The following is a 16,960-nucleotide window of genomic DNA, read 5'->3' as shown; positions in this document are numbered from 1 at the left end:
TGTTACCAAAGTAAACTGATTTTGTTCCAAATAAAAAGTAACTTGTTCACAGTTACAAAGCATGTTTCTTGTAAATTGTTAATAATACTGTATGTATAATTTTCCCCAGCTCTTTACATAATAGTGACTACTAACAAAGTCATTTTCACAACGCAGACACCGACTGTATGCAAGAACACATTTTATTGAAATTGTTTGATTACATAAAAAATGCATTCAACACCAATTGCTAATAATAGCAATATAATAAAAATCATTCACACCACAGTAAAAACATTTTAAACATGGAAGCATTGGTTTAAATATAGAGAAGGCATTTCTTTGATCTTGCTAAAACAAGAATTAATTTACAAGTCAAAGTCATATTCTCAAAAAATTGCAACTTTAAAAATATGTTAACATCCAGATATTAAAAAGGGTTTGAGGTCCATCTACTGAAGGTGAAGTGGTAAGCCATAGACCACAGGAGCCGCTCCGATGAGGTACTTCAGTTGTGTGGCCTGGCGTGAAGGGCCCATATAATCCAGGAGGGGGGCTCCAGACCCAGCAGAGAGCCAAGACTCCAACAAGTACTTGGTGAAGCGATCAATATCCCGATCTGTAACATCCCACAGGTTCCCCAAAACGAAGGGGCTGAGGAGAAAAAAATAAATAAAATGTATTAATAGCATTTATGATTATCACTGATCCTTATTCAGCTGCAAGTAAAGACGGGTATCTCACCAGCCTGCTATGAGATAGTTGAGGATGATGCCTTGTCCTTCCTGATCCCCACGCACTGCCAGAGCGGCACTGCTGCAGCCGAAGAGCATAGCCGCCGCTCTCATCTGACGCTTCAGGATCGTCTGGCTGTCCAGGAATCGTGCACCTGCACCGTGACCCACGTAACTAAAGATACACAGGGTAACATGGTGTAACATTGATGTTATAACGTAAAGCAGGATAGAATCTGGTGAATAATTCTTAATAAAACACAGTTAAATACCATCCTCTTCTGCATACTTGTAATATAAATGTTTTAACTTTTGACTGGGAGCTTTGAACAGAAAATGATCTACAACTGTTCATTTTATGCGGACATATTTTGTTTCCACAGCCTAAAACCTAAGAAAAGTGTATTCTCAAAGATTCAAGATGAAACGATTACTGTACAAACAATTGGAGTAATCATCACGTTTTTTGACTGTGTAATCTGTAACCAACTTCTGAATGATTTTAGTGTAACTTTTACTCCATCTTGCAGTGTTGTGAACTGTAATTATTTGTTTTATCCTCAGCCAGCCAGGTATTTAAGATCAAATACTCACATGTATAGATCCTTGGTAGCAACAGCTTCTTCCAACTGACCCGAGTCAGGAGCAACTCCACACACACCGTCCCAATCCGGTTTGCTATAACAAGAATTGTAAAGTAGTAAATGGGAAGAAAACACACCGTGGACTGAAAGACCAATGATATTGTTTCCCCCATGAGTGTTGGTCTCACCTGCTGAACCATTCCTTGAATCGTTCTTGAGAGTTTTCTAAATTGGCATCAGGGTTCAGCACATAAAACACCTGCTTTGTATCCACACCTTGCTTCAGGATGGAGTCAGAGTCATTCTGAAGGAGAAGATGTAAATAACAACAAATCAGTGCTATTTGTCAGTAAACTTACACAAACCTAGCAAAGCCAGTGTCATTCCTCCAGTTTTCACAGTTGTGGCAATAGACACAACTGAACTTCACTGTGAGGAAGTTAAACATATCAGCACCTTCACAGGCCGTATTGGCACAGTAATAGATCTTAAATCTTACCTCTTTCTGAATGCTCAGTCCAATCAGTGAGTGCAGAGAAGGCATCCGGCTGACCGAGCGAGACATTAACATGGAGATGCTCTCCCATGGCAGCTTCTGAAGGTACTGGAAACGTAAGAGGATAGAAGATTAAACTTCTACATTTGGGAGAAAAAAGGCTTCCAAAAGCACTACCAATGTTTCTCTAGGTTACAAAAAGTTAAATCTAAAGACTTAAAAACACATAGAATTAAATTAAACCCAGTAGTGGTCAGACTTAGTCATTTACGATGGAAAATAAGTATTGATGAAAACAAGTCGAAGACCTAAAATAACTAAGTACATGGACCAAATTAAATGATAAGTTAAGAATACAATTATAGTATAGAAACAGCAAGAACTGGCTAAAAGTACTTATAAAAACCCAATACAACAGATTTATTCTGATGAAGATCCACTTGATTATTTGCAGGTAACAATAGTAGAGCATTCATTTTGATAAAATGTCAGAGCTTTCTTCCAAATACAAAGCAGACTATAGGATAATGCAGTATTTAACAAAGCTAATGAAACCAACCTTGTCCAGGATGAGAACCACATGGCCGCGGGGCTCTTCTCTGTCAGCGAGCCGGGTCACAGCTGTAAGAAGGAGCCGCTCACACTCTGTGTCCCACTGTGGAGAAACTCCGAGACCAAATCTCCTTAGGTCTGCTTGGGAGAGCTCAGGGGAGGCAGAAAGCAAAACCTGAAACACAAGAGTCAAAGTGTTAGGGTCTGCCGTTATGCTGTTCCTAAATGGAAGGTCTGATGCTGCTGCTTATGTTTATGTTTATTAAGGATCCCCATTAGCTTTTGCTCTTGACAAAAGCTACTCTTCCTGGGGTCCGACACTTAAAACAATAATACAACATTCAAGACATAATTCCTGACATCATTAACATCACCAACAATCTCATCCACTTTCAATATCAATCTCAGCCAAGGATGAGTGCACAAGACACCCACCAGTACAAAGCATGAGATCAAATTAAATTAGGGTTCACAGCTCACAAGGGTACATGGTCATTAGTAGATGGCCCTTCAATCTCTTCTTGAAAGAGGCTCTGGACTCTATTTCAGCGAGGTAGTTCGGCAATGAGTTCCATTCCTTTATTGCTCTATAAGTCACTGAAGATTTCAGAAGATTTGTCCTGGGTTTAGGTGCCAGTAGATGGCCTGATGTAGCTTGTCTAGTCCTATGGTCATGCTCGTCTCTTGTGTAAACTATTTGATCATAAAAATACAGTGGTCTTTTGCTAAATTGGACATTTTATTGCAACTTTCTGCTAAAGGTCCATGGAGCTAAAAACAACAACACACACCTTTAACATGTCCTCACTAACTGTCACTCCCTTTGCAGATAAGGACTTGCAAAGGTGCCGGGATTGTTTGGAGAGCTCAGGATCCGATGAAAGAGGTAGAAGAAAGCTCTTCCAGCATCCCAGCAATCTCTCCATCTCCTTCAACAGTCGCTGAAAGAAAAAAAAGTAGGAGCTTAATTAGACAAAAACATTGATTGTGTCCTGTCAGTGGAAGAGTATAACTGAAGTATATCTATGTGAATAGAACAGGCATTGTAAACCCCTCAGGGTCCCGGGCAGCACCCTCGCTCTTCCTTCCTTCCTTCCCCCCCGTGCTTACCTCAACTCGAGAGTCAAGCGCCCAGCGGCCCTCCCACCACTTGGCTTTCTCAGACACGCAGCTCACAGCCTTCTGCGCCACCTGAATGCTATCGATCTCCTGCACCAGCCAACTGATGGGGTGCTGCAGAACACACAGATAAAGATAGAGTTATAATCTTAGATGTTAAGGATGAACAGGTAAATTACAGAGGTCACACTACACAAACGTATATTAGTGTAACAAGATTATTTCATTGCAAGATACTTTTTTTGTTGAATTTAGTGTGACATATTTACTAATTGATGCAAAGAAAGCAGATACTGTGTTCACCATTTTGGGTGTATGTGGGGTATTACATGTTACTTGTTAGACGCTTTTATCCAAAGCGACTTACATACTCAATACTGTGGGCAATCCCCACAGGAGCAATTTGGGGTGAAGTGTCTCAGGGACACAACGACATGCTGACTGCAGTGGGACTCGAACTTGCTATCCCCTGATTCAAAGTCCAGCACACTATCCACTGAGCCACAGCCTCATCATATTTACATTCAATTAAACTACAATAGTAAACTTGATTGGTTAATTGTTACTTGATAAAGAATGGACGTGTAAGCATGCGGAAATTCACCATGTTTCTTAAGCCGCAAGTAATTACAATAAAATGGTCTGGTTTCAGATTGGGTCTACCTACTCGTACCACAATTTGCCGTCCTCACCTGTTGTTTCGAGGTGGAGATGTGAACAGTGACCGGTGCAGCTCCCTTTTCAAGGCGGGACAATATGATGCTGTCACCCACCTCTCCAGGTTTTACTCCAAGCACAGAGAGCACACACACCGTCACCCCTGTAAAGGGAAAGAGAGGGATGCACCAAGAGAAAGGAGTTTGCTTATCTTATTAGGAACGTTAGCATCCAGTAATCTGAATTAAATGAAGTCATTAACAAGACAAAACCTTAAAATGTTCCCATTTTTGCTACTGAGATCTAGATTCTTTACCTGTGGGAAGGTGTTGCATTTGTTGGGTAAACTCTTGGCAGTGGCTCTTGGGGAAAGACGATGAGTCAGCAGTTGGGAAGGAGAAGATGTTCTCCAACTGCGTCAGCCTCTGTTCGGTAGAGTTCTTGGAATCGTTCGGGCCGGGCTCACCTAGCCTCAGAGCATCCATTTTGTCTGTGAGCTCATTGGATGCCTTTTTCAGCTTTCTGTTTAAAACACATCAAAGTAATGTGAATTAAACAATGTGTAAAATCATTGAATGTGGGATATCTGGATAAAAAAAACGAAATGTTGGTCAGAGAGAAATCTAGACTTCACAATATACAAACAAGATGCTTACTTGAGACAACAAGCTAAATGCCTGATTGTGTGATGACGACTTGTGATTCCCAAAGACTGGGCGTGCAGCATCGCTGTAGTTATGGGGTCCTGCTGTCCCTTGGTCAACGCAAGTAAAGCACAGAGGGTGGTGTAGATGGAGGGGCAGGGAAAGTGCTGGAGGGCCAGCCAGGCTGAGAGGAGCAACGACTCAACATCCTCCAGAGAAAGATTGTCTGAGAAAAAGAAAAAGAAAAATTATATAGACGGGATTCGATTAAGAAAGTTAAACAGCTACCTATAACAGTTTAAGACTGCTGACGTCTTTATCTCAGCTTCTGGCTGATCAACCACAATGCTGACTAATGTCCATAGGAGATACAGAGTGGGTCAGATGAAAGGCAAAGAAACAAGACAGGCCGCTGCCTTGATTAAAATGACTGATTTCTCTGAGTTTGAGAACAAACATTTGGAATAATGCAAATACATAAAACAACGAAAAACATAAATGGATCTAGTTATTAGACATTTGAATGCAGAAAAGTACATTTTAGATATCTTAGCCCTAACTATTGCTTTTGGAGTGTATTTCTATGGCGAAATGCTTGAACAAAGAATATGATCAATTACTGCTTTAAGAAAAGATTGTAGTGACATGTTCCCCTCTCACCTGGCCTGGTGTCGGAATGAGAGAGGTGGGTCGGTGGAGCTTCTCTCAGATGACCTCTGCTCTTCAGTTCAGACAGGGTGTCTCTCTCTAAAGCACAACACGTATCCCTCCGCAGCACCTCGAAATCTGTGTGGAAAGAGTTAAGAAGAGTTGTGGTCTGCATCCCATTACATGTTCTTGTATAGTGTAATCTAATGTACAGGATGGTATACACTCAGCTCAACGTGGCGTCTGTCAGATACGTTTAAGACATTCCCTAATTGATACAAAGTTCACCATTGCATAAAATACTCACCAATATCTTTACTAAGATTGTCCTCAGTCTCAGTGTCTGATGCCCTGAGCTGCTCCATGCTGATGTCCAGAACTCCAGTGGTTTCCTCCTCGATGGTCCGCATCTTGTCGGGCTTCTCCAGTGAATCTGGGTCTGGCCTGGACAGCTCCTTTCTGGGTCTTCCTCTTCTTGCTGTGGCAGTCTGACAGACCACAGTCTCGTCATCCTCAGAAGAAACCAACCGAGAGAGTGCGGTGGTCTTCCTCCCCCTGGTCTGCCTCTTGGCTGGGACCTTCTCTGCAGGAGGGGGGTCTGGAGCCGTTTTACTGTTCTGCGCAGCTCTTCTTGTGGTGGCTCGCTTTTTAGGGACATCGGTTTTTTCTTTAGGCTCGGCTTGGGTGTTGGATTCCGTGTCACTCTCATCGCTAAAATCCAGCTGTATGGAAATATTGCAAAGAAGATTAATTTCTTTTTTTATGCATGCTTCTTAGTTAATATTAAGCCGTCTTTGGCTCTTTTCTTGCTGTAACAAATGCACATTTCTCCTCTGAGGGACGAATAAAAAAGGTATTCTGATTCTCATTTACCCCCACATAATAAACACAAACAACTATATGTTATGCAGCAATAAAATGTTTACCTTGAAAAAGGATTTCTTTGTGCGTCTGGGGGCAGCAGGAACGGGTTGGGCTTTTTTCTGTTCTGGTGACAACTCTTCATACACATTGAACTGTATCTTAGGGGCAGTCCTCTGCGCTTTCTGCACTGTGGGAGGGGCTTTTAACTTTGGAATAGGAGTACAGGACAAAGTAGGCACCACTGTGTTAAAGCCAAAAGATCCAAGGTCAGGCTTCACCCTTACTGGCGTCATGGGAACCAGCCACTTTCCTTTGGTGGAGGAGCCAGCCCCCTGAATCCTGGGCGGGACAATCCTCACCTTCTTGGCCTCCTTTGTTTTGTCAGGAATGTTTTTAATGGACCCTTTGGGCTTTTTAAGCAAGGATGAGGGAAGCACTGCTTTCTCTTCTGATTTCAGATCTTCCTTTGATGTGTTCCAAGTCCAAGCATTTGAGAAGAGCTCTTCTGGAGTGCAGCCCTTTTTCTCAGCCAAGGTAACCAATGACACAATAGCTTTGATTGCCATTAGGCCTGCTCTCACGGGTCTCAGCACAGGTGAAGTTGTGTTATCAACAAATGCCAAACCAGCTTCCAGTACTTTCCATATCCCACAAACCTTGTTATGCCTTGGCTCCAGTGCAGACAGGGCCATGTGGAGGTAGACGCGGCCCACCACGTCCTGCATCAGGGAGGGTTTAGAGGATCTTTTTGAAGGTCCATGGGGAGGAAAGAGTTTAGCCAATTTTGCCCCAAGTTTGGCAGCGACACTCTTGCAGCGAGTTAATGTTGCCGATTGAAGTTTGAAACTGACTTTGGCGTCGTTGGGATCGAGCTGGAGGATGAGGTCGGCCTCAGCGGCGGCCCAGCGGGCGGTGGCGCGGCCCAGACAGGGCTCAGAGCAGCAGGGGCAGGGGCAGGCCGGTTCATGGGCCAGGGAGGAGAGCCAGCGGCGAGGCTGGACTTTAAGAGGGGGGGAGCAGCTCAGATTCCTCACTATAGGCTCTCTGTTACACCACCTGGTGCTCAGGATGTCTTTGAGATCATCCTCAAAAGCAGGAAGGGGCGACTGTGACTTCTTCACAGGGCGACCTTTCCTAGGTTTGATTTTCACTTCTGCCTTCTGCACGTGATCAGAGAAATCTGAAGAAAAACCAATAAAAAGAAGTCCATTTAGTTGTTAAAGAAAACTGATATGCTTCCTAATGCTGCTGGCAAAGAACACAAAACAAGTCATTATTACTTATTTTGCAAATGTCTGAGTACTTAGGATATACATCAATCACGTTACAATGTTACTAAAAACATGGTGCTTTGTTTCCAACAGACCTGCACATAGGTCCAGAAGATCTCCGACTTTGTCTAAATCAAATCCACTCTCATCTTTCTCCCCCTGCATCAGCTCCAACTCGGCTTTGATCACCAGTAGCTCCGCACAGCTTAAACAATGACAAAGTAAAGCAGGAGTTAATGCCATCACAAGTTTCCTCAGTTTTATATTCATTGTGCTGTGTCCTGGGCCTATTATAACTACAATACATTGTTAAGCATGCACTAATGGAACTAATGAATACGGTCACAATGTTTATAATAATAAAAAAAAAAAAAAAGGTACACATGAACAATACAGCACGTTAGAGCCCTGCAATACATGGAAAACACCGTTAACATAAAGCAGTTCAGCCACAGCACTACACAGCATACCGCATTAGAGTTAAATCACCACCTCTATGAAAACAAATCTATAATAAGCTGGTTTAATTAAGATGTATTACTGGGCCGTTCTATTGAATTGCATCAGACTGTACAGGAGGAGGTATCGGATAAAGTATAACATTTAGCAATTTTAAATCAATAAAGCGCAAGAGCACAATACTGTATAAATTGTATTTTACATGCTCAACCGAGCACTGGTGCATTTTCAGGTCTAATGAATATGCTTTAACACTATATCAAGCTTAACAGCCCAAAGAAGATTTAGCATTGTGCACTATAGGAAACTAAATATTTAAGAATAGCCGGTTCAAGCTAATAATATCAGGGCCCCATCCATCCTTTGGATCCTACTTTACCATTTAGAGTTAACCGACTATCATGCACATGTACGTACTGGCTGAGTGCTTGCAGCTTGATGGCCAGTTTCAAAGCTTCTAGACACTGGAGCCTGGCGTCATTGATGGCTCCACAGCTGCTCCTCACAGCCACCATCTTCATAGAGCAGTTCAGCAGCTCTGAGAGCAGCTGCCACTTCAGCACCAAGTTATCTCCTGCACAGGGCGAGGGGATCAGATGGAAAGAAAGATTGTATTACCCTTTTAGCAGACCTACAGGACAGTACATGTACAATGGAAATCTTGTGTACATCTCTTCGACTCAGCTCTCAAAACTGTTAAAACAGCATTAAGAGAAACTACATGTTTGAATAATACAAACTAAATACACACTATGAATTATATCCAAATACACACTATGAATTAAACAATTTCACAGAACAAAAGACTTTGTACAACCAACATTGCAGGAAAACACTACAAGAGACCTTATTGTTGTATTAGCAGCATGTATTGTCAGTCCATGTGTGGGACAAACGTACCTTGGTCGATGAAGCGCGTGTCTGAGCAGCTGCTGTTAGTCCCGTATAGCCCCTTCCCCACTAAAGTGACCAGCAGGCTGCACAGAAGCTTCAGGCTCTCATACAGGGCAGTGTCCAGGCTTCTTGTTCCTGAGAGACAATCACAAGTCCTTACTTGATGAAAGCTGCAATCCTCTCCTTTACAAAACGCAAAATTTAAACCATTTAGTTGAATGAAGTAAATGCCTTAGCTTACCGTGCTGGGTGATAAGGTTTCTCTGGGCTTGTGGCAGTGCACCTGAGTCCAAACTCAGATAGGAGCTGCAGGTCTGGAGCGTGCGAGCCCGCAGCAGGTACCAGCTCTTTGACTGCCTCCGCTTGTTCATTTCTTTCAGCACCTCACACAGATATGCTACTCCACGATCCACCTGATGTATGCCCAAACAGGAGAGGGGCAATTTGATACTGAACTACACCATCCAAAAAGCAATCTTATATCAAAATAAATACTGCTAGTGCGTGACCTACCTGTCCTGTGCTGTAGCAGTACTGAGCTTTCAGCAGAACGGCCGTCATAGACAGAGAAGAAGGTCCATCAGCGGAGGGAACAGAGGTAAGAAACTTCTCTGCTTGCTCTAGTTGGGCCTTCAAAATAGTACAATAAACAAAGTGAGATGTAGCACAACAAATAAAATGTGTTACTACAGTGTGAATAATTATAAAGCTGCATTACCAAAGCCAGATCAGGGGAGCCCATATCCAGAAGGATGCTGGCTGACTGACAGAGGGAGGTGGCACATCCAGTGGCGTCAGCGAGTTCACGTGAAAGTCCAATCGCAAGTTGGTAAGCTTCCAGAGCCTTCAAAGGCTATAAAAGAGAATAATGAGATTGTCATTAATACAGATGCTCTAATAAGTGAGCAACACTTATAACAATCTGACCGAGGAAAACACACTAAAATACCTCTTTTACACACGTCTTTTTACAGTAAAATAATCACTTTTTCTGATAATGGTTGAATCTACTATCAGAAACACATTTTCCATGAAATAAATTGCAAGAGAATGCTGAAATGTATGCCTTTCAAATATGGAGAAACCTGCTTTTTCTTAAAGCCGTTTTGGCTAAACAAAACAAGACATTTAAGGACAACATTTTGGCATTTTAGTAATTGCTAGGATTCTTTTTACTATTTTCTGACATTTAATTGACGACTAAACCATTAAATCTAGAAAGCAATCAAAATTGATAATGAAAATATTTTGAGTGGTTTTACTACCTTGTATGGAAAACCTTAGGGGAATTATGTCCATTTTAGTTTGACTTTTCATTAACAAACTGAGACAAAATGTTTGTGACCACATTTTGTGTCGTTACCTTTGCCATGAGTCTGAAGAGAGCCGCAGTCACAGCGAGGGAGCCACAGGTCTGTTTGGGGTTTCTGACAGAAGGCAGGGCTTTACTCTGCAGAAGAGCAGACCACTCATCCAGGGCTCTTTCCAGAGGTTTGCACAGCTCTTAAAAGAAAAAGATTTCAGCTAATGATAAACAAGCATCTTTTTTACTTTTTTTAAATCGTATTTAGTGAATAGTCATCATATTATACAGGTAAGATATAAAACACATGTATATTCTTACTGTTCTCTGCAGCCAGGTTGAAATGCAGGCCTTCATAGACCAGAATTATGTCCTGTGTTTTCTGCTTGTCTTCATAATCTAAATCATTAGTTCCTATGGGATTGGCTGAACATTGTGACTGCTCTCTTAACTCTCGCAGTGTTTTGTCCCCTTCAATGCCCTGACCAAAAGCACACAAACATCAGTAATTAATCACAAGATGCTTAGTCGGTCAATCAAATCAAGACTTAAACACAGATAGATAAAAAAAACAGTATAACAGTCTTAATTTCAGTTTCACTCTCGATTTTTATGACAGACAATAACTTGCATATTGATATCCTGACAAGCTCACCTCCTGAAGATTTTTCTCCAGAGTGCAGATATAGAGCCAGAGTAAAGCATGGGCCTTGTCATCCTTCAGCCTGTCTGCATTCTCCGGAGTCTCTGGTTCTTCTTCAAGTAGCCGTAGAGCTTCATGGGTGAAATCCACTGTCGTGCTGTGTAGTTACAAATTAGCAAACTGAGCATATGAACAGAAAGATGATGCACCTGTTGGTCCAGCTTGTTTAAGACTAACAATATAAATAGTTTTCCCTGAACACACAATTTAGTCTGGATTTGTACTATTCATCAATGAGCACCATTCATTAGGGAAAACGATCTAAATAAAAGCTCCTACCAGTCAGTCTGTTCACTGAAATCCTGGTAACACACAACTTGGGCCATTTCAGTGAGGTAGACAGCACGCAGATGTGTGTGTGAGCTGTCCTCATGGCAGATGTCCAACAGATCGCAGAGTGTGTTGTAACGCTCCTGAGACGTGTCTCCTGCCACATCCTTATAGGCACGCAGCTCTTCCTCCAATAAGCAGAGCATTACTCGCTCATCAGGGACGTCGGGTCCAAATCCATCATGTAATGTCCTGTTTCAGGATGGGACATGTTGCCTTTACATTAATATGCAATGATCTACATTCTTTGAGAGCTTAAATGTTGTCACAAACATCAGAAAGAGTCTTTGCATTATAATTTGTGTGTACCTGAGACGGATGTCCTCCTCAGAGTTACGGGCAGCGTCAGTCTTTGTTTTCACCCACAGAGAGACAGGTTCAGCCATGTGAGAAGTGATGTTGTCCCCCAGAGCCTTCAGCCACAGGATGACCCAGTCCAGCGCCCGCTCCAGATGTCCGGCCCGCCGAGACGTCTGCACAGCCAGCATGAACGGGCGGCTCAACTGAGGAGTGAAAAGCCATGTTAAATATGACATTTGTCTTGAACGTGAAAACATTATTACTTAACACAAATGGGAGTCAGATAAAAATGGTCCATATGATGACGCTGATGTGCACAAACTTCTGGAGCAAGCTCAAAAGTTATGAATCTCCACCTAATTTCCAAGAGTATTATATCAAATATCTTGCAAAGAACATACAGTACACCTATTAAGATACACACATTCAACAACAATATCTCACTGTGCCATAAATGTAAAGATATCATTTTAATTATGATCCGGCTTTGTGAAACGAATACAGAATAAAAAAAAAGAAAAATCACAAATTTTACATTTGTCAAAGTGGATATTCCTGAGGATCCTGAAATGTGGATCCTAGAAAACTTGAACCCATTGAGCAAATATAACTACTTCAAACTGATACATCATCGTAGGTAATCTGTATATTGACAACCAAGCATGATGTAATTTGTATAGTCTGTAATTCTTAAGACAATGTATATGATAAAAACTTACCCTATCGACACAGAGCGAGGTGGGGCAATTCTTGCTTAGTTCCCGACAGAGGATTTCAACCAGAGATAAGGCCTGGTCATAGAGACGCCGGTTGTAAAATCCACAAGCTAAGTTGCTCACAGCAATCACTGCAAGACACATGGTAATCATAAAATTAACTAAATGTCATACAATACAATATTATACATCTGTATTTTGCAATGCAAGTAAGCAGAGCTGCAACAATTGGCAGGATGAAAAACAACAACTTTTACTTTATCAATAAATAATATTTTAACAATAGGAGAAAATGCTGTTTTCAGTCTCTTAATTATGGAGGTAAAGTAAAAATCGTTGGGTTTTTAATTGACAAAGACATTTTAGGACATCAGCTCGAACCTTGAGATAGAAATGTCACTATTGTCTGACATTTGATAGACCAAAAGATCAGCAGATGAGCCGAACAAAAAAAAATCATCAGTTGCAGCCCTACATTTCTGAACCGCTAAAACATTAGTAATTGAGAATGTAATCACCTGATTTGACGAGAAGCCTTTCACTGGACAGTTTACGTAGTTCAGTCATCATCTGTCCAGCTGTGGCCTGGCAGTACAGCAGCACTCTGTCCAAGGTTTCACTGTTCTCCAGCTGAGAACAACAAATCACAATCAGTCAACTTGTAGCAGAGTACAATAACAACGGCAGGAGTAGTGGCATCTGTGCGACTCTTCAGTATTGATACTATCATAATAAAATACAAAAATAAATATGAAAAAAGGATGCAAAAGAAGCAACCTCACCTGTAATGCCACCATGCTCTCGTAGGCAAATTCAAAGCCTTGGTAGCTATTGATGCAGAGAGCCTGCTGCAGTCTGCTGAGCTCAGCCTGGCATGTCGAACTCTGAAAATCAAACAGGCCAAAGGTTATCTGTTGAAAATACATTGACCACCCCTTTAAGCAATTAAGCACAGCACAAACGTGATTATTTTCAAGCTCAGAAATTACACTTACCTTCTTTAGAACCTTTATTATCTGTTCTTGGTGCTCCTCAAGAAAAGAAAACAAAGCCAGGAGCACAGGTCCGCTCAATCCGTTGCTGTGGTCACTTTCGACAGCCCATAACACGAGTCCACATGCTTCTAGGACTGCGTGAGCTTCTCTGTCCCCCAGGTCAGCTGATAGAGACCTCAGGGCCCTCGCACACTCCGTCAGAGCCGGGCCACTCTCACCGCGGGCCTTCACTGTGGAATGAATCTTTACCGCCCACTTGCCGAGCACCACAGCTGTACACTGACAGTCAGCTAAGTCTTTGACCTTGCTCTCAATTTCACTCAAAAAGGTGGAGGCCAGATCATAGTGGGCAAACTTACAAAGCATCTTCACTATAATCAGTGCCATTTCTGAGAGTGTAAATATACTTGATGCCACAGACAACTGCTTGGACCCAGCGCCATCGCTGCCAGTCCAACATCTGTTGAAAAGCGTCTGCATTTTCTGAAGGAGAAAAGAAGCATCGTCCTTGGTTACCGTTTCAAAGCTACTCTCAAATTCAGTGATGGCATCCTCTGTGTAAATGGGGGCTTTAGAGATAGATGGGGTTGCACTGTCTGTGTCCAACAGCAAGAGGAAGCTCAGAGCTTGCATCTGGCAGTGAAGTTTGTCGTGTGGATTTAGGATTTTTATGTCTTTGGTTGCAGATAATCCATTCCAGAGCACCGAAAAGCAGCTTCGCACAACAACAAAGTAGTCCTCAGCCTATGGAGCATAAAACAATAACCTTGTTAGTTCTGACGCTGAAAAGAAAATCATGAAGTGAAGATTTGGAATAGTGCTGAAACTAACAACAACTTCCATTACAAATGAATCTTGGTCATGTTCAACATTCTCTGCATCATCTAGCTTATTGTATTTATTTATTTTCTGACATGTATATAGTTAACTTCATCTGCACTACTTGTGGACTGGTCTAGCTACATAACCTGCACTATTTTATTCTTTCATTTATTGTCTTGTGATATATATATATATATATATATATATATATATATATATATATATATATATATATATATATATATATATATATATATATAAAATATGTTGCATGTTGACCTAAGATAGCCGCTTTCACACCAAGTACTTACTTGCCGTACTTGGAGCCCCGGCACTTATTACCCCAGGGCAGTAAGTACCAAATCGCGTACTTTTCCCTGAGGGAAGATTACGAAAATGAGCCGCTGACGTCACTTTGTCTTCTTCTGCTTTGCGTTTACTGGCAGGCCGCAAACAACTTCACGGCGTATACTGCCACCAGAAGTCCCCGGAGTTGGGGACTTGCTTCAGTAGAAGCCTTCCGAGTAAATCGCCAGAATGCCGACACCTCCTCATCACTCCACCGCTCCCATGTTTTTTTTTGTGTTGCCATAAGTTATTCTCTCTCCGTTGGTGCGCGGGGCTAATGCTAATAATGCTAATGCCAGCAAATACAATGGCGGCTTCAAAAAACTGTTCAGGGCGTGGTTTGCAATTCGCCCAGCCAATAGCCGCGTTCACACCGGAGTACTTTTCCCCGTACTTTTCGCGTTTAGTTCCGTTAGTACCCCTTATGTCGCGTTCACACTAAAAAGAGTACTTCAAGCCGGGAACTTTTACCCCCATTTTTAGTGCCTGCTGAGAGATGGTACTTTCCTGGGGGGAAAAAGTGCCCCAGTTCTGATTGGCTGGGCGAATTGCAAACCACGCCCCGTAAAACTCTGAAATGTTTTGTAGAGCCGCCATTTTATTATCCTCGCATTAGCATTAGCATTCGCCCAGCGCACAAACGCAGAGAGACTAACTTATGGCAACACAAAATAAAACATGGGAGCGGTGGAGATGAGGAGGTGTCGGCGTTCTGGCGATTTACTCTGAAGGCTTCAGTAGAAGCTGCTGGGAGTCCCAGCAGCTTCTACTGAAGCCAGTCCCCAATCCGGGGACTTCGGGTGGCAGTATACACCGTGAAGTGGTTTGCGGCCTGCCAGTAAACCCAAAGCAGAAGAAGACGAAGTGACGTCAGCGGCTCATTTGCGTAATCTTCCCTCAGGGAACTTATTCCGGTGTGAACGCGATCTGTACTAAGTGCCCTGGGGTAATAAGTGCCGGGGCACTAAGTGCCGGCAAAGTACTTGGTGTGAACGCGGCTAAATTGGTACTTTTTTGGCACCACCTCTCTAGCAGGCACTGAATGGTGGTAAAAGTTCCCGGCACCAAGTAGTCTTTTTGGTGTGAACGCGACACCACTACTAACGGAACTAAACGGGAAAAGTACGGGGTAAAAGTACTCCGGTGTGAACTCGCCTAATGCCATAACTACACTGTAGCTACTGTGCATATGATAATAAAACCCTTGAATCCTAATCTGCTGATATTTTTTTCGTTTCATTCGTTTGGCCAATAAAATGTTAGAAAATTGTAAAATAAAGCAAAGAAATTATTAAAATAGTTTACAAATGTTTTTCTGTCAAAGAACATATACATTTAACATACCTGTTGAGCTGCAGAAAGCCTGCCGTAAAGCAACCCAGCTACATGGCTACATGGATTGTGAGCTTCAAGGGAGCTTAGCTTTTTGACAATATGGAAAATGATCTTCTCCATGTACAGCGGACTGCTCTGAGCAACAAGTGCTTCAGAAACATCATAGCCGTGAAGAGAAAGCTCCACCAGCTGGACCAACACACTGACATGGTCAGAAGTTGGAGATCCAACTCCGAGTTGATGGTTGCAGGCTCTGATGATCCTGTCACATAGTGTGCGACCCTGGAGGCCGGTTTGACTCTTCACATACTTCTGCAGAGAAAATAGATAAATAACAACAGGTTTAGAGTCTCTTTCAAATGAGTTGTGTCCGTTATCATACCGGGGTGGCACCACGCATGCTTTTTTAAAAACATATCAAAGGATATTGGCCCAATTTAACACGTTTTAAACAGGCGGTCGTGTTGTTTAAATGCAAGTGCTTAAAACACGTTAGTGAAATAAATACTTGTTTCGTCGCTAGGAGCATGTGGTAGGTGTAGTTGTTTGCTAACCTGTAGTTCTTGACGTAAAATATCCGTCTCTTTCACAGAAGCAGTCAGCTTGATATATTCTTCCACTTTCAAGCACTTCATGACGACAGCTGCATAAACAAGTTAATTCAGATTAAATACACTTTTGTTGATTTTGAATTTCGATAACGCGATTAGCTTAGTTTAGCTAACGTTAGCGTCAACGTTCATCACAACATGTTCTACCAACGTTAGTTTGGGATCGAATAACGTTAAACTGAGACTTACCTCTAGGGGAGAGTTTTGAAACAACACTTTCCTTTACAGCAGATAAAAAGGACACGTGTTCACAACGAAGCAGAGGTATGTTGTGTCTAAGATCAGTTTTAAGATTCAAATCCTCAGCTATCATGGAAACTACTCCCCGCACTGTTTTTGAAAGGTCTGCTAGCCAATCCGAGAGCATATCCGCTTTTACCCGGAAATGCTATGAATTGTGGGTGTCGTAGTTGTGTAAATAACTGCTTGGCGCATAGAGTGAGGACATGAATCATGATATTATAGAAAAACATACATTCAGCAGAATGTGGATTATACATTTTGCAGTATAAGTCAAGAGTAAAAATATATATATATGTGCTGATGTATGACTTGAAGTCCTGGTGGCGACATTTAGATTTTATATAAAGACTTCT

At 42.1% G+C, this 16,960-nt stretch overlaps 1 protein-coding gene across 1 annotated transcript; it reads right to left on the bottom strand.

The window, feature by feature from the left end:
• Positions 1-164: 164 nt before the first annotated feature.
• On the bottom strand, positions 165-16,686 carry espl1 (extra spindle pole bodies like 1, separase). Its single transcript, XM_034139098.1, has 32 exons — positions 16,554-16,686; positions 16,308-16,396; positions 15,763-16,065; positions 13,249-13,992; positions 13,036-13,137; positions 12,772-12,883; positions 12,257-12,384; positions 11,547-11,740; positions 11,187-11,429; positions 10,860-11,004; positions 10,526-10,685; positions 10,265-10,404; positions 9,620-9,754; positions 9,415-9,531; positions 9,143-9,314; positions 8,908-9,036; positions 8,425-8,581; positions 7,644-7,753; positions 6,340-7,457; positions 5,721-6,135; positions 5,426-5,551; positions 4,778-4,991; positions 4,438-4,643; positions 4,157-4,284; positions 3,456-3,578; positions 3,137-3,286; positions 2,353-2,520; positions 1,797-1,901; positions 1,486-1,601; positions 1,308-1,391; positions 724-888; positions 165-633 (listed from the first exon to the last, which is right to left on the bottom strand). The coding sequence occupies exons 1-32, from the start codon at positions 16,675-16,677 to the stop codon at positions 432-434; spliced, it is 6,624 nt and encodes a 2,207-aa protein (XP_033994989.1). The 5' UTR covers positions 16,678-16,686; the 3' UTR covers positions 165-431.
• Positions 16,687-16,960: the final 274 nt, after the last annotated feature.

The sequence above is a fragment of the Trematomus bernacchii genome, unplaced genomic scaffold (genome assembly GCF_902827165.1).
Source record: "Trematomus bernacchii unplaced genomic scaffold, fTreBer1.1, whole genome shotgun sequence".
NCBI lineage: Eukaryota > Metazoa > Chordata > Actinopteri > Perciformes > Nototheniidae > Trematomus > Trematomus bernacchii.
The sequence above is the reverse complement of the archived record's forward strand: the minus strand, read 5'-3'. Positions and strand labels throughout refer to the sequence as shown.

What these genes read in the sequence shown, in the direction of transcription:
- espl1 (XM_034139098.1), bottom strand. Translation starts at nt 16,677, where the DNA reads ATGATAGCTGAGGATTTGAATCTTAAAACTGATCTTAGACACAACATA. An exon ending in AAGGCTTCTCGTCAAATCAG is followed by an intron (nt 12,385 to 12,771) that starts GTGATTACATTC and finishes TGTGTCTTGCAG; the next exon opens with TGATTGCTGTGAGCAACTTA. An exon ending in CAAAGAAATCCTTTTTCAAG is followed by an intron (nt 6,136 to 6,339) that starts GTAAACATTTTA and finishes ATTTCCATACAG; the next exon opens with CTGGATTTTAGCGATGAGAG.